Source organism: Archocentrus centrarchus, unplaced genomic scaffold, assembly GCF_007364275.1.
Source record: "Archocentrus centrarchus isolate MPI-CPG fArcCen1 unplaced genomic scaffold, fArcCen1 scaffold_26_ctg1, whole genome shotgun sequence".
Lineage (NCBI taxonomy): Eukaryota > Metazoa > Chordata > Actinopteri > Cichliformes > Cichlidae > Archocentrus > Archocentrus centrarchus.
Genome location: NW_022060256.1, coordinates 5,812,903 through 5,833,691, shown reverse-complemented (window position 1 = coordinate 5,833,691; position 20,789 = coordinate 5,812,903). Strand labels below are relative to the sequence as shown.

The window sequence follows — 20,789 nt, the reverse complement described above, 5'->3', positions numbered from 1 at the left end:
AGATTTGAGCTCGCTCTTTTTATGAATGGCTCTCCATGCGCTGCAGCAACTTGCACCTATAATTTTTCTAACTGCGATGCAGCCTCTGTAATTTGCACAGAAAAGCTGCAGAGAGAGAGACAGAGAGAAATCACAGGCTCTCTGTTTGCTCAAATATGATCAATAATTTATGGTGTAATAATTCACAATGGATGGGATTAATGCTACACATTACTCATGGTCCCAAAGTAATATGTGGCTGACATGCATTCAGCCCACTGGGGTTTACTACGAAGCAAGATTAGATCATGTTTTTAGTCTCATGTTTTTAGATGGCATGTTTTAGGTGTTTAGCTGGCCAGGTCAACCATAAGGAGTTAGACTTTAAAATCAGATGGAAGGACCACATTTTCACTAATTTACTCACTAATTTAACTAATAATTTCACTTTGATTCCTGTAAGTGTGCTATAGTTTCTGGGCTGTATGAATATGATTTGCATACTTGTTAAGCTGTGCCTCACTAATTTCCACGTGTGTTTTATTATGTATCAAGTTAAAGTTTGAGGGCTGTAATTTGCAACAGCACCAAGAGCACACTGTGGTAAAATATATGAATTTGAGTTATGTATTTATTTTAATTGATGCTGCAACATTCCTCTGATCTTGCAGCAGCAGTCTTTAATTTTACTAAAGATCTCTTTTGACCTGTTCCTCTGATGCCTCTTTTTGAAGGAGCCAAATGAGATGCAAAATGTCCCCTTTTATGGGAGCATGCACAGATCCTGAAAGCCTGAAAGCTAACAGAGAAGGTTTCTGAGCACTGTGGTGATGCCCGTCGTCTCTGACTGGGGTTTTAGGGTTTGTCGTCCAGCTAACGCAAAGAAAGCCGGACTGTGTTGAACTTGCTTCATAGTATCCTCTTTGGAAGAATATAATCTGCTGGATTATAAAAAGAAGCAGCTGAGTTACAGCTGTGTACAAGGTAACATGATCGATGTTCATGTTTTTCTGAGCGTATTCCCATAAAGCCTTTAACTGTGTGCTAACTCCACTGCTGCACAGGTTTGTGAGGTCGGAGTGATCAAAAAAACTAAAGCCAAACTTGCTCATCTTAAATTTTCCTCAGACTTGGAAGAGATTAGTATCTTAAGCTTTGTCGTAGGCTATTTTATATTGTTTTTTGTTTATTTAGGAACACTGAATGATTCTGCTGCAGGCAAGTCTGTGTGTTTTTATTGTGTGATAAACGCACACTGTGTTCCAGTGATACGAGCTTTAGAGGACACAATCGGTCTTAAAAAAGGCAGAACGAGTTTTGTTTATGTGAAAATATTTATAGCAAAGATTAAGATTATGCTGCTCAGGAGAGATTATGTTTCTCCATCATGTCCGCAACTTCTCCCAATGACCAGGATGTGCGCGCTGTGAGCACATGCAGGGTCAAGCTGTCTTTCCATCACCCCATCTGCCCCACAGTTGTCCCAAACACTAATCCTCTTTCATCAGCACTGTTACAACAATGTGTGAAAAGCAGCTGTGATTACAGGACATCTGTGATGTCAACAAATGACAACCAATGACATAATTGGTTGAGCTCTTTTTTGTCACATGACTAGGGACTGACTGTATCACAGGGTATATGCATATCATCAGAATCTCCAATCTGAAGGGTTTTTTCTCTCTCTGTGGTTTTGTCGTCTTTTGCAGTTTAATTAGCTCGGTACTTTTTGATCACGTCACTTTCAAAACTTTTGGGCATTTTAGTAGTTAAGCATTCATTTGAGTCAGTAGCATCAATCCTGGGTATCTGTCATGGTAATGTCATTGCACTGACCCTCCTGTTAAAGTAATCCTGTCCCACTAAGACTGAAGGCAAATTGCTTTGAGCTTAAATGACCTCAGGAACCATCCCATCAGTGTGTATCACTATACTGTGGTATTAGTGAAATACCACAATATAGTGACCTACAGATGAAATGTTAAGTCAGCTAAACATAAACTAGCGACCAAGATAAGGAGTTTTTTTTTAAAGCAATAATGCCAAATAATCCCTGGCTCAGGCATTTAAAATGTGGACGTGTTTGATATGATAGCAAACATAAATATTTTATTAGATATTTACGTACGTCTATCACTGCGACCTTCTTCCTTTGTTTGTCCATCACTACGATGTCCTGTTGGTTAGCCACCATAAGTTTGTCTGTATCTGGAAGTCCCACAGGATCTTAGCTCTGTTGTTCTCAGCCACCCTTGGGGGCTTATCCCATTTTGACCTCAGGACTTCCAGGTCATACTCGGCACAGATGTTCCTGTATACTATGCCAGCCACTTGGTTATGGTGTTCCATGTATGCCCTGCATGCTAGCATCTTGCACCCAGCTGTTATGTGCTGGATTGTCTCAGGGGCATCTCTGCATCTCCTGGTGTGGTAGACCCCAGCTTCTATAGATCTTATGCACAGAGCTTGTTCCTGTGCTGCCATGCTTAGTGCCTCTGTGCTGTCTGTAAGTCCATCTTTGTTCTGCCATTGGTAGGATTTTTCTAAGTCAGCCACTTCGTCGATCTGCTGGTGGTACATGCCGTGCAGAGACCTGTCCTTCAATGATGGTTCCTGTTCTTCCTCCTCAGGTTTCTGTTGCCTGAGGTAAGCACCTGATCCTTTGTGGCCATCTTCCTGATGTATTCATGGATCTTTGTTTTTATCTAGGACAGTTGTTCTGACACTCACTAGTCCTTAGCGTACAGTCTCAGGGAGCTGGATTTGGGTGAAACCCTCCATTCACGGTAAGGAGCTTTCTTGTCTTGATTCTTGATGTCAGTGGCTTCCTTCCTCCTTTGGCTGGGCTGCATCTTTGCCCAGCTGCTGTCAGGGTGTAGGTGCCATGTTCTTCCCATTCAGCTGCATCCTCAGGACTTGACTTACTCTCTGCAGGTATTTGGCAGTTACAACTTTCCAAGTGGATTTTTCATGGTTCCCATTTGCCTGTGGGATTCCAAAGTACTTGTAGCTGTCCTTAATGTCTGCTGTGTTACCTTCTGGTAGTGTAATGCTCTCAGTTCTGACTACCTTTCCCCTCTTTGTTACCGCCCAACTACGCTTCTCCGGTCTGAATGACATTCCAGTGTTGTTGCTGTAGATCCGTGTGAATCAGTGACGTTCACTCCTGGCATACAGCTTGATGCCATCCATGTAGAGGAGGTGGCTGATGGTAGTCCGTATCCGTAGCCAGTCTTGTTAATAATCTGACTGAGGGGGTTCAGGCCTATGCAGAACAGCAGTGGGGACAGAGCGTCTCCTTGGTAGCTGTCTAGTGTTCCATATCCCTCTGAATTCCTGATGAAGGCTCTTAGGGACCTGCTGAGCTTCAGTCTTCCCCAGATCTCAATCCAATCGAGCATCTGCAGGATGGGACAAACAAGTCTGGTCCATGGAGGCCCCGACTCACAACTTACAGGACTTACAGGACTTAGAGGATCTGTTGCGAACATCTTGGCGCCAGGTACTGCAGCACACCTTCAGGGGTCTAGTGGAGTCCATGCCTCAACAGGTCAGGGTCGAACTATGTGGTAGAGTATCCCCATCACAGCAGAGGCTGCACCAGTCTGTCTCTAAATCTCCTGCTCCAGTCTCCTTCACACTGATTCACTGCACTCAAACATGCACTCAGACTACAAAACATGAGCTGGCTTTTTGGATGTAGCTGGAACTGCAGCAGTTTCCACCTTTCTGGACACCAGATTCAACAAAATGCAGACACGCTTAGTGTCCCAGCAGTCTCTGTTAGGTTGATGTGAGTCCAACGTTGTCTTGCTCTATCATTAATAATGGCTGTTGCAGTTGGATGAGACCAAGCAATCAAGTACTTGACCCCCAATTACTTTTGCTCTGAATTACATAATTGATACACTACATGTGTGCACATGTCCTTACAATATTTTGTTTTTGTATTTCAGCCCTGAGATGAGTCCACTGAAGTCTGTGCCTCAGATTAGAATAGACATGGATCCAGATGATAACACTTTCTACTGGAAGAGCAGAGGATCTGAAACATCTCTGTAGAGCACCGAATCACTGTCAGCCGTCCTGCAGCACCCGCAACACAGCTTTTCTCTTCTTTTACTGACCTCAAATGATTCTTTTTAACTCAAATCTCCTTCATGGCTTCAAGACGTTGTTCTGAAGAGTGGAGCACATTAGAAACAGTAAACGCTGTTCGGTCTGTCCTCACCGTCTGTTTTTCTCACAGCTCCACAGTTAATCTTTGTGTTTGACTTCAAACGCTTACAAAAGTAACACCTGAATACTCGTCTATGCAACTCCTCCCACACATCACTGATCAAGACTGCAGCTCGCTCTGACCACGCATGGACTACCCTCCCTGCTCTTTTTATATAAACATATACAAATATCATCTGTCTGAGTTTTTATATACACAGAATTACTCTAATACCATTTTCCTGTAGCAGGAAATTCATGTTTTTTATAGCTCTACCTCTTGTTTTAGATTCAATGCTTATTATGAATGAATGCAATGTTTTGATTTTTGATGGGTTTTTGATATTTTCTCTGTCCTCTTGTAGAATTGAATTGATGCTAGAAATTCACTGTATGATCGTAGCTTGTGAAGGAAAAAAAAATAGATATTTAAGTAAATTAACAGCTGATTAACAATGCACATTTATATGTGCAGATAAGGTAAATATTTTTATTCTCACTTTCTGATGCAGTTTTATTTGCTTCAGTTTCTAATTGTCTGAATCTTTTGCTTTTGTTACTCATTTAATTTAAATAATTTTCTCCGTTTTGCTTTTTTTTTTAATGATGATGTTGCGTGTATGATGGTAACATTTCTAATTTTTGCTGTTTGGGTAGAAAACAATTCAGCTACAGAACCCTCCGATTTTTCCTCAAACTCTAACTAGGAATGATATCATAATAATTGCTTGTGCTGCACAAACTACTTTACCTAAGTGGCTTATAAGACATTGATTCAGACAGAAATTCTTAAAGCAACAATGTGAAACAGAGGAGACGGGAATCAAATCGATGCCAGCTCAGCGCAGTGGGACGGCTTCTGTTCACAGCAGGTTTTTTTTAGCTCCAGTTGGAATTTTCTGATGTAAAGATTTTAATTTTTTTAAGGATATGTTTGGGCCTTAATACAGCTATCACATGCCACACTGTGCTTAAATTCAGAGACTTAGGATTGGATAATAGCAATCGATATCATCTTCAGATCCACACCAAGAACCGTGTGCACGCCAGCTGATAAAGTCAAACCTTTCTTTGAAACCTTTTTCTTCATTTTTGGTCAGTGTTCATGTCTGTTTTCTTTATTTTGACTCAGATTTCTAATCACCATCAAAGATTTTAATTTTGGCTCCAGTGTTTTGCTGTGTTGTTGCACCTTTTTTTACATGGATCACTAACTCACTCAGTGTGCACATGGCATGTGAGTGTTATATTAAACCCAAACAGGCCCTTTAAACAGCTGTTAACACTTAATCTGACTACTTATCTATTTTTGGCCAGTATTAAAGGATAAATTGGGTTTTACATTCATATTGCTGCTGTAGCATGCTAACTTGCACTCTCCATCTGTGCTGCAGTAATCGGGCAGAAACATGAAGTTGCATAAAGCAGCAACAAAGCTCCAAAAAACATTTTGACATAAATAATTTTGTAGTTTGTTTTGAAAAACTTGACCTTAAAGCTGAGCCGTTATTAATCATCTGCAGTTTTCTTGGCGTATTGTGATTATTTTTTTTTCTTCCATATTGACTGTTGCAGATTCTAATTATTCTTTCTAAGAACTATAACTGACAGCATAGACAAACAAATCAATGTAAAATTATATTTTCATAATAAATTAAATTTTACAATTCCCACCAAACTGCAGTAAATTACAGAATCTTTTCTCATTCAAACAACTGAAAAAAAAAAAAGTGCTCTGGTGCTGGAAACACTCACCCTTACCTGACACATTTCACCAAACAAAAGCAGGTGCAACTGATTTATATAACAAAGCAAATGGAAATTACATCATTTGGCAAGAAAAAAAAAAAATAGCCTCAGCAGTTCAGGCTATTCAAGCCCCTGCATGGTTGATTGGTGCATCTCTAACATACTTACATTCTTGGTGAATATAGATTATATTTGCATGGTTCACAGTTAAAATAATCCTTATTTATCTTTCACTAGTCTTTAGTGTAGCCCCTCACTTCATTCAGCCCCCACGCTCCACGTCTGAAGCCAGTGATTGGCTAAATAAGCCAAGAAAAAGTGGGTGGGGCTTCCGTGCTCTGCCTCAGCAGTCTGATATCATTTTTTAAAAAACTTTTGCTACATTTGGTATGAACATCCAGCACTGTTAACAGTGTATATATGACAGAAGATAAAGATCAGCACATTTGGTCCACATAAATTCTTGGTGCTTTGGTTCAAACATGGTCGTCCTGTCTGCTCACTGCATGTGCTCATTTACACTGGCATCAGTTTACAGCTCGTTCAGTTGCAGTCAGTCAAATCTTGCAGTCTGGAATGGACGTAAGGCAAATTGTGAGGTCTGTGCAGCTAGTTTCAGTGTTTAGGTTTAAGGATTCATATAAAACATTAAACATGCTGCTTTCTGTGACTTCTCGTTTCTACAGAAAAGATGGAGAGTTCAAAGTTGGCATGAAGCTCATTAAAGGTTAAAAATAACTCACAGTTATCTTTTTACTTCAGTACAATAATCTGCACTGTCTCCCCACTGACTCTCTGCTGTGTGCACTAAAGCACTTTCTCACCTTTTCATCCTAATTTGAAACTAGCGAGCCTCTCTGCGTTCATCACCACTGCACAGATTTTAAAAAGTGAATAACTGAGCTGCTTTCTCCCTCTGTGAATCCTGCAGATAAAAGGCGAGTTGGCTCAAACTGAAGTGCGACAGGTTGTTTTGTTCAGTCTTTATTTTTCATGACAATATTCCACATCAGTATTTTCAGCAGTGGGTGGAAACTCAGCGCCCGGGACATTTTCTGTGGGGAGTGGTTAAAGTGTCGTTCTGTGTAAGCATGTCAGACAAAAACCTACAACATGAAAATCTTCTGTTAATTCTAGTGTGCGAAACGCTGATGCATTTTTTTTATTATCATTAACATTTTGGGACTTTTTAGAACAGGTGAAATGGTTTATTTTAGAATTTCTATTTTTCAAATGAAATGTATATTGAAAATAAACAGAGTTATCAAACAGTGACCATGTGCTGCTCCTCAGTCTGAGTGCATATTAAAGATAAAAGAATGGAGTGCTCCACACTGGACACCAGTACAGTCATATTTACTGTCACAGTTACAAGAACTGAAACTTGATTATGTGCAAAACATCTGTGAATCACTATTTTTAAGACGGCTAAAGGGACAAAACAACATGGACCTCAGGAACTTCAACATTTTCATTTTATTTGGCAAAACAAGCAAAGCTGAATAATTAATTATGAAAATAACAGCAATGCTGTGCTCTGCACTTGTTTTTGGAGAGAAAATATATTTATCAAAGGTCCCTCTGCAGTTTTAAACATTTCTTCAGAGCACATGATCATCAGAAAGCACTCGTTACTTGGGATAAAAAAACTAATCTGAGTTGAATGATTAGTTAATTGACTGACATTTAACTATTTTGCATTTTTGCCTTTTAAAAATGACTTCAGGAATCTTTTTTGCCAGGCAGGAAAATGAAGAGTAAGAAAGGAAAAAGGGAAAGGGGAGAAAATAATAAGGGGACAGAGGTGCAAACATACAACGGTTCACCAACTGCTGCACCTGTTTAAAAAAAATACATACAAAAAATATGAAAGTGAGAGTGAGTGTGTCTTTGTCATGAAACTTACTTAATAATGAGGGTGAGAAGCTGCAACACCACCTGGAGCCAGAGGCAGACAGAGAAAGACCCAGGAGACCCGGGCCATCCGCAGCCCCCCCTGGAGCTCTGAGGACCTGAGGCCACGCATCCTGAATGTGCACCCCAGGAGAGGAAGGAGGAGGCCCTATACAGAGCCAAAGGGCAAGAGCCCCACAGGGTCAGAGGCAGCGAGAATCTATTAACCTTTTTAAGATTACATATCAAACATGTTGGTTCCAGCAGCTGAAATTGTACATTTTACATTTAAAAAAACAAAACAAAAATCAAAACAGTTAAAACAGATTCATCACTTAAAACTGGAAATAATCATTAGTCACATCCCTGATGAGTCATGTATGTGCTGGTGGACCTAAAGCACTTACACCTAGGAACAAAAACCCCCTTGAAGTCTGAAAAATATACGATTAGATGCTCCAAAGCTGTTTCCATCTACAGCTGTATTTATTCAGCATGTTGGATCTCTTTGTACTGCTGGTTCATTTTGTTCACAATTACTGAGGATTTGGCTCCCTCTAGTGTCAGCTGAGCAATGTTACAGACTATTGATAGTATATTGATTGTATTATCAATTTCAAGAACCACGTGTGGAGGCAGACCCTGGACAGGTCACCAGTCTACTGTAGGACAAAGAAGGCCATACAGCCATTCAGTTACATTCACACCCAGAGCCAATTTAGAATCACCAGTTAACCTAACATGTCTTTGGGGTATGAAGGAGGAGGAGCACCCAGAGAGAACCCATCCACACACAAGGAGAACATGCAAACTCCACACAGAAAGGCCCCGGCTGGCCAGTCGGTTCTTGATATGAAGCTACTCCATAACTGTGCCAACTGTTTGAAAAGACAAAACCAGCTTTGTGATGATTCTGACACAAACAGTTACCATAAGCAGGAGCTGTTTTAGGAAATGTCTTCAGTATGGAGAAAAAATGTGTCAAAGGAAATCACTGTATATATTGAATCTCTATTATGCACCCATGAAAAACTTGCCAAATCTTCTCTGCTAATGCCAAACAGCTGATTCTGCTGCTGACTCTGTTTGGTGTTGTTTCTTGGATTAAATGATTGCTGGCTGAAGAATGGGATGCTGTCCCACAGCAGTGTGTGACCAAGCTGGCATGAGGAGGAGGCTGTTTGGCTGTGTGTGGTTCTTCCACATGCTGCTGAGGCCGCTGTTTGTTAAATGAATAAATTGTTAGGACTTCAGTCATCCAGTCCAATAAACACCAATAAACAGCAGAATCAGCTGTTTGGCAGAGGAGATTTGGAAAGTTTTTCATGAGCATAACCCACATACTCAACTCTGCTGTTCAACCCACAAATGCATGATCCTTACAAACCTGGCTCCATTTAAGGGGGAATAAACAGGCTTTCCAGGAGTATAAAATTTACTGCCAACGAAGAATTGTTACCAAAAAGAAATAACCAACCAAACACTCACTTCCTTAGTTTTTGTGCTGTTTATGTGCTTTAATATTTGGGTCATTTTTAGAGCCGCATTGAAGCTTCTATTATTACTGTAACAAAAGACCCAAAGTGATGTTGAATTAATTAATCTACATACAGTGTAAGAAAAGCTGCAGCTCATCCTCCACATCAGCATTTAGAAACAAAGCACTAATCAGCAATATCTGATTTCTGCTCTCTTTAATCAGAGCGTTTCAGTTCATCACAGATAATAACAGAATGACACGAATTTCATGTCAACTTGAATACAGAACCAGAAATTATTTTTAAAGTCTCCACTAGAGGGCTGTGAAGACTGTGGAACAGACCCAGAGTACAGGCACTGGTCATAAAATTAGAGTATCATGAAAAAGTTGATTTATTTCAGTAATTCCATTCAAAAAAGTCAAACTTGTATATTATATTCATTCATACACAGACTGATATATTTCAAATGTTTCTTTTAATTTTGATGATTATAACTGACAACTAATGAAAACCCCAAATTCAGTATCTCAGAAAATTGGAATATTACTTATGACCAATACAAAAAAAGGATTTTTAGAAATGTTGGCCAACTGAAAAGTATGAACATGAAAAGTATGAACATGAAAAGTATGAACATGAAAAGTATGAACATGAAAAGTATGAGCATGTACAGCACTCAGTACTTAGTTGGGGCTCCTTTTGCCTGGATTACTGCAGTAATGCAGCGTGGCATGGAGTCCATCAGTCTGTGGCACTGCTCAGGTGTTATGAGAGCCCAGGTTGCTCTGATAGTGGCCTTCAGCTCTTCTGAATTGTTGGGTCTGGTGTATCACATCTTCCTCTTCACAATAGCTCATAGATTTTCTATGGGGTTAAAGGTCAGGGGAGTTTGCTGGCCAATTAAGAACAGGGATACCATGGTCCTTAAAGCAGGTACTGGTAGCTTTGGCACTGTGTGCAGGACACCTATTTTGGTTGACAAATGGTTGTGAACATGCAGCCACACATCTGCTCCATGCATGCAGGCTTCCTCTTGAGTCCTCCACTCGAAGTTGAACTCCTCAGTTGGGATCAGGATTTCAACCCTCACACTGCATGTTTTTTTTTTTCTTCACATTCTTCTCTCAGTCAAGAATATTTTATTCCATTTTTTTCTAATCTATACAAGGACAGTATAAAACTATTCCTAAAAACAAAGTCAAGATACGTTCATGAAGTACGCCAAACCATGTCTTGACGTTGGGATGGATTTCACTTTGATACCATTTTCCTACGAATAAGCCGTCAGCTGACATTTGTTCAGTGCTGATCTGTTTGCTTGGTGATTTTCCGCAGCATCATCCAGTGAAACAAAAAAACAAAAACCAGCAGATCAAGATCAAACATCTCAACATCTGCTAGAAGGACTCATACTAAACTGGATTTAGTGCCACCATAGTGTTCATGTTTGTGGTTACAAGTTAATTTCCTCCACAACTACACACACTTTGGGCATGGTCACTGTGACCATAACCTCATGAACTCAGAGTTTACCGAGGTAAACTTCCACACAATCTGAATTATTTTTGTAACCAGTTGCTGCCTCCTGCTGGCCAATAGAAAGAATGCAAGTTTAAAACATTTCTGCACTGATTTCACTTTTCACACCTGGAAGCTACCAAGCTTTTGTTCAGACATAAAAGGTCATTTTTTCTCCTTTCACATTATTATCTATATCATCACATTAATGCACAACATCAGTTGAGTTTAGCATTTAGTGTTGAAGCTCAGGTTGATCACTGAGTGCATTTACCAACAAATGTAGCTACAAATTTAAAGTGTAAAAGTACAATTCCTGACTTATTGTAAAATATAATTGTTTACAGTTATGCTTGCACTTTTTAAACACTGAAAAGGAATAACTGGTAAAATACAGTATGAACTAATTTCAATAACAAGCACTTAACAGAAAGAAATCAACCTGGTATTGGTTTGATATTAGCAGTATTCAGCTGCAGAGAAACACTTTATTGATCTTTATAATGATAAGTGCAACGAAAATTCATCTGAGTTATGTTCATATTCAGCAGTTATTTTTCCACATGTAACAAAACAGACATCAAAATGTTCTTTTTTTCAATAAACATTCTAAACACCTCATTCTTTATGATACTAAAAACCAAAGTCTTCTCTAATACAGAGCAAATTTATCTTAAAGTTGTTTGATTAGCTGATGCCTGCAAATATTTTAATAAAGCAGTAGCATGATATAACATTCCATGCTGCAGGCTGAAATGACAAGATTTCATGTATCCTTATTTATGAGCAAAGGTTAATACAGATGTGGCATTTAATGAAACTTTACAAAACAGAGAAAATCCAGAATATCAGAGAATAAGCTGCTTGCATGTACATATTATACCACAGTGTCCTGTAATGCCTCTGGCTCATCTCATAATATGCAGCAAGACGATTTGGTCTCGACTTCATTGAGAAGCTTCTCTATCATCTGACTTATTTCTGTTTCATGAACTTTCTGCAGGTTTTCTTGTTCCTCCTGTTTGGTCACAAGTTTTATTTGATCCTGTTGTCTTGTCAATAAGTCATTTATTTTTTCCAAATTTTCACTCTTTCTGGCCACACATTTAACAAAATCTCTGATTTGTTTTTGATGTTTTTCTCTGCTGTCTTTTTCAGTGTAGGCTTTTAGGGCCTTTAACAGATCATACTTCTCATCTTTATCTTTCATTTGTTTCTCATACTCTTGCTTCTTTGATTCAAATTCCTTATTGCGCTTTTCTGTGAATTCATTGAACTCTTCTCCTTGTTTTCTGGCTTTCTCCTCATACTCCTTCTTCAGATTTTCCACCTTTTTCTTATAGCCTTCTTCTAATTCCTCACGCTCCTTTGCCTCCTGTTCTTTTCTGATTTCATCCATTTTTCTTTGCATTTCATATTCTTGTTCTAATTTATCATATTCTTCTCTAAGTCTTTGCTCCTCCTGTTGTCTTCGTTCCTCCTCCTCTTTTCGTTTTTCCATCCAGTCGCTCCGTTCTTTCTCCCAGGCATTATGTTCTGCTGTCATCACCTCTCTACGCTGCTGCAGCTCCAGTTCTGATTCATACTTTGATTTCTGTAGTGCTGCAAGTTTTTCTTCCCACTCCATTGTCTCACGTTTCCACTTTGTTTCTTCTTTTTCTCTTATTTCTTGTTCTTCCTTTCTCTTATCTTGCTCCTTCTTCATTTTTTCCTCCATTCCTTTGAGTTTTTGGTTTTTCTGTTGGAGCTCCTGTTTGATTTCAGCACTCTGTTCTTCCATTCTTCTTTTCATGCTTTCCTTTTCTTTCTGATGTTTTGTTTCAAGTTCCTCGATCTGTTTCTTCATCTCTTCTTCTTTCTCCTTGAGGATCCTCTGCACTTCTTTCTTTATTGCTGCTTCAGCCTCTTGCAGCATCTCATTGGTGTACCACTGCCCTCCATTTTCCTTCACCATGCTGTCAATTTTTGTTATCAGCTCACTGACTTGTGTGCGGTTTTGTTTATCATAGTTATTGAACACATGGTATCTTCCTCCACAGTCAGAGATCAGCTGCTTAAAGGAATCATCACATTCAGCTTCAATATATTCTTCAATGGACAGCTTGTCCTCTTCTAATGAATCACCTCTTGTGAAAAGAATGATGGTGAACTTTTCTGAATTCTTCCCAAATCCTTCCTTGATGAGTTTCAGTGTCTCCTTCTCTTCTGCTGTGAGTCGACCAATCTGTAACACCAACAGGAAGACGTGTGGTCCTGGAGCCAGAAGACTGATACATTTTACCATCTCCTCATGAACTTGTTCTTGTGACAAACTTGTGTCAAACAGACCGGGAGTGTCGACCACAACAACTGTACGACCGTCTACTTTACTCCGTTCTTTCTGACTATGTTTGGTGACTGATGTTTGACTTGATTTGGATTTAAATTGAACTCTTCCTAGAATGGTGTTTCCTGAAGAGCTCTTTCCATTGCCAGTCTTTCCTAGTAGGACAATCCTGAGATCCTGTGTGCTCTGCTTCTCTTCATCACCTGCAACATCAAAAGAAAATGGTTAACTGAAAGGATCACAGTTATTAGCTCCCCCTGTAAACTGTAGAAGATGGAAAGCCATTAAAATGTTTCTTGCAGTACTCACCAGTGCTTTTCTTTTTCAGTTCCAGAATATTATTTATTTGCGCCTGTGCAAATGTTTCTGTTGTATAGCAAAGTGATGCATTTTCAAAGGGTCTCATTTTTTCCACAGTCTCCAACAATTCTGGGATCTGCTGTTTGCCCCTGGTATTTAGAACAAAAGATCTTCCTCCAAAATTCTGACAAAGCTTCTGGATTTCTGGGTCTTTTCTTACAAAGTTAATGACAGCTGGATCTGTAGGATCTGACTCCACAGTGAACAGAATCATGGTGAAGTCACTGACTCGAGAGCTGAACGTGTTCTGGATGGTCTCTAACTCTCCCTTGTCTTCATCAGTGAGGGGACCCACAGGTAGGACCAGGACGAAGGCATGGACACCCTCGGGACCACAGAGGGAGATACACCTGAGAGATTCCTCCATCACTACCTTATCATGTTTTCCATATAAGGCAGGCAGCTCCACCAGGGAAACCTGACGTCCACACACCTCTCCCTGATGTTTAACACAGACTGATGAGTTGGAGGCTGAATGAAGCTCAGTCTGACCTAAAATGGCCTCGGCTACTGAAGTCTTCTCTGCTCCTCTCCTCCCACACAGGACCAGGTTTAAAGATGTTAGTCTTATGGTGTTTTTACCCACAGTTTTCAGAATCTCTTCCAATAACAGATCACGCTCATCTTTGATCATGCAGTATTGTCTTCCTTCACTGTCTTCAAGGAGCTGCTTCACAGCAGTACTTGTCAGATTTTCCTTGTGTGTCCAAATGATCATTGAGTGCTTAAAGGCATTTTGATCAAATAAGCCCAGAATAAACTTCAGTCTTTGTCTGTCGTCTTCATCAAAGTCAGATGGCTTCACTAACAGCAAGAAGATAGTAGGTCCAGGGTAGCACAGATCCATGCAAATGTTCACCTGCCTTCTTACTGCCTCTTCAGACACACTGAACATATCTGGTGTTTTTACTACTATCAAGGATTTTCCTCTCCACTCCCCACTAGTGGCCACACAGTGACTGACTGATGCTTTTTGGAAGTGGCTTTGAATTTGTATGGGAAGACTTTGGTCTTTAACAATAAGGCTTCTCAATTTTGTTTTTTTGTCTTCACTCTTTCCCACCAGCACGATTCTGAGTGTAGAGACTGCAAGACAAAAATCAACCATTCAATCAATAAATCAATAACAATAGAAAATCTGAGAATTCTCAGTTTTTTTTTACTCATCCCTTGTGAATGGCACTAAGCTCTTAAGTCCTTTCCATATATAATGTGAATCACTCATCTCTCACCACCTTATAACTGACATTTTTACACCTGAAGCTGGCAGTTTACTTATTTTTCACTGTGGACACTGAACTAGTTACATGATGGTGTAACACATCTGTATGCGCTAAACAGCTGGTAGCAGTGAGAATGAGAACCCACAGCACCTCCACAAAAAACAGGCTCCATAAAACCACTTTAAAAATAAGATCTGGCTCCTTCAAAGCAAATTATAAGGAATGGGCCACAACTTTTGCACAGTACTGTATGTGTTATACTTTTGGGTAAATGTCAGTAGTGTCTTTTAAGATGCACTACTTAGTAAAAATACTGTATTACAGTACTTTAAAGCCAAAAGATGCCTGACCTTCAACCCCACGAGATAACTCAAGTAATAATGAACAAATTCATTTTAAAAATTTGACCCAGCAATGTTAAAATTGTTTATTATGTAAACACTTACATCTTATTAACATGAGATCTTGACTGTCTTGGTCACTGCCCAGCAATGCCACTACTGTAATACATTCCCTAAAACAGTATGCACTTGGCATAATATACCGACAAAGTTTTCTAATATATTAAATATACTATACAGTTTTCTTTACTTTTTTACTTTAGTGTTATGTCTTGATAAATCTCACCAGGTGAATTTTGAGGTGTTGTAATAATAATAACTAATGATTTAGGTGAAATTATTTAATTTAGTTACACTAGACTGCCTGTTCTCTGCACTGCAGGAGTAAATTATGTACCTGACAAGATCAACTTTATTTTATACATATATAATTTGCATGCATACTTACAGTCAGAGTTTTTTGAGTCCATGATCAATTTCAACCCTGTTAAAAAAAGAGAAAAGAATAAAACTTGCTTACATCAGAGCTGACTTGTATTTATTGTGGTCTAAAAATGTTCCTGAACCTACCAGCAGCTTTAACTCCATCCAAGCAGATTTTCTCCCCTTGTTTCACGTTTTCTTGATCATTAGGTGGCTCATCTTGTGCATCCAGAAATACATCACAGATCACATGATCTCCACTACACTCTTTCACAATAAGGTCCATTACTGCTAACAGTTCTGAACGTTTGAGGTTCTTCTGCCACAACATCTTGTGTCTACATGTTCTGATCGCGTCTCCTAAAGGTGGATCATTCATGTATTTTTCTGCAGGTCCTGAACTCTCCTCTGTAGATATTAGTACCAGTGAATGCTGAAATGATGGATCACCAAATTTTTTAAGGACTGTTTGCAGCCTCAGTTTGTGCTCCTTGGTGAAATCTTCAAGTTGTAGAACCAGCAGAAACAAATGAGGCCCAGGATCAGAGAAACTCACACAGCTTTCTATCAGCTCTGTCAGCTGGTGTTCAGAGAGGTCTGGATTCAGCAGATTTGGAGTGTTGATGAGAACTAGTTTTTTGTCTTCAATGAGTTCACTCGCTCTCTTGCAGTCCTCTGATTCCACCTGAGTGTTAAATGTATCGTTTCCCAGTATGAAGTTCCCCACTGAACTCCTCTCAGACCAGCTGTTTCCCAGAAGAACAGCCCTCACCTCAGACACTGAAAAGAAAAATGTTATTGTAATATTAACAGTAACTGTGACTTTAATTACACTAAAACAAATTGAGTGTTTTTTCAGACTCACTCAGAGGTGGCAGAAATCCAAGACTGTTTCTACGTCGTGTGGGTTGCTCATCACTCGTGACTGAAACAATAAAGAAATTAATATTTTTCACATCTGTTATCTAATGTTCTTAACCTTTGTAGCACTGTTCAGAGCATTTGGAGGTGTGAGTTATATTTAATCTAAGTCAGCATTATTTGTATTGATGGGAACTTCGCAATATGGAAGCTTGTTTCTACCACTTAAAAAAATTGCCATCCATAACTCAAAATTTTATTGTAACATGAAATTTTGACAGTCTGACAGCTGCAGCTGCCTCATTATGAATCCGTGACATCATCGCTGTCTCCGTCCTTACAGCCTGTTGACGAGTGAACGACTGTAAAAGCTTCATGTTACAAAAATAACAAACTAACGTCTAACTGGGATTTCAGAGCTTGTAGAAACATAAACATCTGCAGATGAATTCGCTCCTCTGACGCTCTGACAGCTACTTTATGAAGAAGGAAATGAATGGGAGTGTCAGACAGGTGGTTCAGGTGCAGCAGGAGGGGCGTGGTCAGAGAGACAGGTTAGGGTCACAGAGTAAGTGACTCAGAGTTGGAGTTAGCTCTTTCTGAAACTGAAAACCCGAGTTTCCCTCATTTTAGGGTTAACAAACTCAGAGTTGTAGCTAAACCTGCTTCCTGGAATAGGCCCCAGGACTCAAAATACTAAGGAAATAGACAAAAAAATATAAACAGTATGAAAACTAAGAATCAAAGAGTAAATATTTAATAATAAAAATTGAAGCCTAAAGCTCAACCATTCAAAGCCTGATGATAGTAAACCCTTATTTTACATGCTCTAGCTATCCACTTGGGTTTGTGATTTCTGTTGCATATAGATGTCATATGTATTATATCCTACATGCTGTATTAACAGTTTAAGTGAATACATGATATGACTTGATATTTGTTTGGGTCAGGAACAAAATCCTCCCAAACTTCATTTGGATCGTGGTCCCATGTCTCTGGGAAATCATAATTTGAAATGAATGCACATTGTTGCTTTTTTTGTTTTGTTTTTTGCTGTGATTTATGAGGTATATATTTGGGTTATTTTAGCTGTATTCATACAGCAGAGTGGTGACAGAGTATATAAAGTGTACACATGGTTAGAAACAGTATCATCCAGATTAGACTGACTGAACTCACCTTTTTCTGCAGCTGCCATTTCACCACTCTGCTGCAAACACCAGAGATAAACAGATATGATTTAACTCATCAGGAGACAAACTGTTCAGTTTAAGAACCTAAAGAGAGGAAAGTTCAAAATATTAATTTGTCTTGTTTGTTAACATATCAAACTCAAACACAACACCTCATGTTGTAGCTTCAGAAACCAGTCAAGTTGCAGTCCACATTCATATCTGCCCAGAGTCATGTAAGGAGTGAAGCCTCTGAGACAATTTCAAAAAGGTATTCAGTCTATTAATGTCTGACCTGTAAAATAGAACAGCAGAGTGTACCAATTATAGCAGATGATGCTTCAAATATAGATGTTGCTAAACAGAAGCTACAAATTCTAATATGTGCAGCCTTCACACGTGCACAGCATCAACATCATGGACAAACCCTGGGGCACCAGGCCTGACATACTTTCACAATTATAAGGAAAAGTAAGCCACAAAATTTTGTAATGAAAAGGTTAAGCACCCACATCACTGATAAGTTATTCCAATAACAACCAAGCTCAAGTTAATTATTCAGTTAACTGCAGTTTATTACTGAGTGTCCCTTTCAGTGGTGCCTAATTTGGATTTTGGGAAGTAGGCCTCATACACTATATTGACTGCATTGTTTCAAGTGTAAAGTTTGTGGAGGTGGGATTATGGCGTGGGGTTGTTTTTGAGGAGGTCGGCTCGGCCCCTTATGCCGCGCTTCCACTAGTACCAACTCGGTATGGTTTGTAGGCATTTCCATTAGTACCCAATCAGCCGGGGTTACAGCTGTCACGCAGACCAAGACCTGTGCAATAACCCGTTTTTGTGTGTGCATGCCAATGACACACTGATCTTTTTATAGTGACATTTAAGCTAGCCTGACCCCCACAAATGGCCAAACAAAAAGTGGAAAGGACCTGCTGACATGAGAGGTAAACCATCTTTGTCTTTTCCTCACCTGAGTTTGGGGTGGGACAGATACTGGAGAAGATCCAGAGGGAGACTTGCACAGGTGAGCTGACAGTGCATCACTTTGGTGCCACAGAATATGGTGAAATAAGTTGTGTTTATTTAAATATAATACTCATAATGCCATATCATTCAACAGGTGCCTTTCTTAGTGATGGCAAATAAATAGAAAATAAGATGAAGTGTGCTATGAATAACATGTCATGTTGGTTTTACAGGTGCCGCGTTTATGCCTATCTATTATTGTAAAGCTATTATTCCTGAATAAAAACACCTGAGTTGCATATAGAGTACACATTTCCTGCACACCAAGCACAGTAACAAAGAAAATATCCAGTACACCAAACAAAGGGGAAAAAAAACATATCAATCACACCTGCTGCCTTATTGCATTATTATTGGACATTTTCCTTGTCAAGTATGTAATTTAGAATCAATGACAAATCAAACCCATTTCCAGATGTTTTTTTTTTTTTTTTTTAATTATCATTTCACAGATGGAATTACTCCAGAACATAAATTTTAATTTACAAAGGAACAAATACATCAAACACAGATGGACTGCCAGGTCATTTGAGGAATTGTCACGACATCTGTTAAGTGTAAGAAATATAAGACATAAGAACATTTAAGGTTAGGTCCAAGGTTTTATACTAGAACTAAATGTAATATAATATATCCTTACTAATATATCCTTGAGATAAGGAACATATAACTCAGAAGTGGGAGAGGCTTGACTCTTCCTCAGTACAAACCTTAAATGTAGTGATGGGCACATGAAGCCTTGAAGTGTTTCATCCAATTGGTTCTAAAAGGTTCATGTGCCCCCCCCAAACCCCCCCCCAAAAAACCTCCCCTTGCTGGTCAAAACCTTTATTGCTATTTCAGCTATTTGTGACGGCCTCTTGGCTCAAATAAAAACACCTGAACTTGATATTGTGTGGTTCATTCAGTCATTCATCTAATTTCTAGTTTTTATTAATGTGTGATTGATTAAGACTATCAATGTCAAAAAGCTTGTCAGTATGATTTCAGTCAGTGTTTAAATAAATCCAATATGAAATGAAATGTTTATGTTAAAACTGTTGCAATGTTTTCACAAGATGGGACAGTTTATGAAAACTGGGGTTTTATTAAGATATATTTTTCCCGCTGTTTCTGGTATCTTTTTTGGAAATAACCTCTCCAACCTCTGAGAAAACCCTTTAACATGGTAGGAGGCAGGGGTGCACAAATAGCCCACAGCATGCCTGTACAGGCTTGAATGTATGCACCTCTGCCCACAGATGAGGTGTTGTTGTTGTCCCAAAGCTGTTTAGCACACAACAAACATTTCATCTTGGAATGAAAAGAAAAGACCAGTGAATATTATAGCAGTAACACGTTTAACTAATTACAGGCAGATTATGTGTAATACCTTACTGGGAGAGATCAGCTCAAAGTGCTGCGATACAGGGGAACCTTCACCTTTAGCAGGATTTATGAAAACAACCAACATAACCGCAAAAGTCCACTGTGTTTTATATATATTCCTAAATCACGCCAGCACTCGAACATGAACGTGAACATGAACCAGAGCGTCACCCGCCCTAAATGAAGCAAGTCTCGATCTGCGCTTCATCATAAACTTCCTGGATTTCTGCTCACGCGCCGCGAAGCCTCGACAGACCTCAAATGGGGTCGATAAAAGGCCCAGATGCTGGCGTCAACATTTGTGCTAATAATAATAATAATAACAATTATAATTTTAAGAAGAGTTTAGTGATTAAGACTTACTAAATCACCGGGGCCTCTCCGTCAGACAAAAACACTGAAACCCAACTTTTTCTTGCAGACTAAAGCATGAAATTCTCCATTTCCGCTTCAAACACAAAGCGCACAAAGCGCTGTGACTTGGTTCACAGACTACACATTATAATTCATAATTACTTTATGCAAATAAACCTAAACATCGGTTGCTGTTTTCAGCTCAATTAGTAAAATTACTGACTTAAAAATCAAAGTACCGTTTTACTGTCATATATCACGTGATATATAACAGTAAAACGGTACTTTATATTTTTATTAAACGTATATATTATATTTTTATTAAACGTATCGGGATTGTGTATGGCTCAGTACTGAGCCATACACAATCCCGATACGTTTATATATTTAACTTTAGAGCCAGATAAAGAAAAATTATGTATTTCACTCACTTGGTAAAAATCCTGCTGCAGCACAAACAAGAGTGAAAATGAAAGTTAGCAAGTGGAAAAACA

At 39.1% G+C, this 20,789-nt stretch overlaps 2 protein-coding genes across 12 annotated transcripts in view; one reads left to right on the top strand and one right to left on the bottom strand.

The window, feature by feature from the left end:
• The window catches only part of slc4a4a (solute carrier family 4 member 4a), a 64,082-nt gene extending 56,861 nt beyond the window's left edge, over positions 1-7,221 (top strand). For all 8 annotated transcript variants that reach the window (XM_030723510.1, XM_030723509.1, XM_030723507.1 and 5 more), the window contains one exon: positions 3,936-7,221. In XM_030723510.1, the coding sequence (XP_030579370.1) occupies positions 3,936-4,041 (106 nt within the window). In that variant the 3' untranslated portion in view covers positions 4,042-7,221. The remainder of the gene's footprint in view (positions 1-3,935) is intronic.
• Positions 7,222-11,295: 4,074 nt separating this feature from the next.
• LOC115775972 (GTPase IMAP family member 8-like) lies at positions 11,296-20,759 on the bottom strand. 4 transcript variants are annotated; one of them, XM_030723529.1, is made up of 7 exons: positions 20,727-20,759; positions 17,552-17,649; positions 16,377-16,436; positions 15,659-16,291; positions 15,537-15,572; positions 13,474-14,610; positions 11,296-13,367 (listed from the first exon to the last, which is right to left on the bottom strand). In XM_030723529.1, the coding sequence occupies exons 2-7, from the start codon at positions 17,568-17,570 to the stop codon at positions 11,752-11,754; spliced, it is 3,501 nt and encodes a 1,166-aa protein (XP_030579389.1). In that variant the 5' UTR covers positions 17,571-17,649; positions 20,727-20,759; the 3' UTR covers positions 11,296-11,751. The 4 variants fall into 4 exon arrangements, with proteins under 4 accessions (XP_030579389.1, XP_030579388.1, XP_030579390.1 ...); XM_030723528.1 differs by having other exon boundaries at positions 17,552-17,582; positions 20,727-20,753; XM_030723530.1 differs by lacking the exon at positions 20,727-20,759 and adding an exon at positions 20,305-20,407 and having other exon boundaries at positions 17,552-17,582.
• Positions 20,760-20,789: the final 30 nt, after the last annotated feature.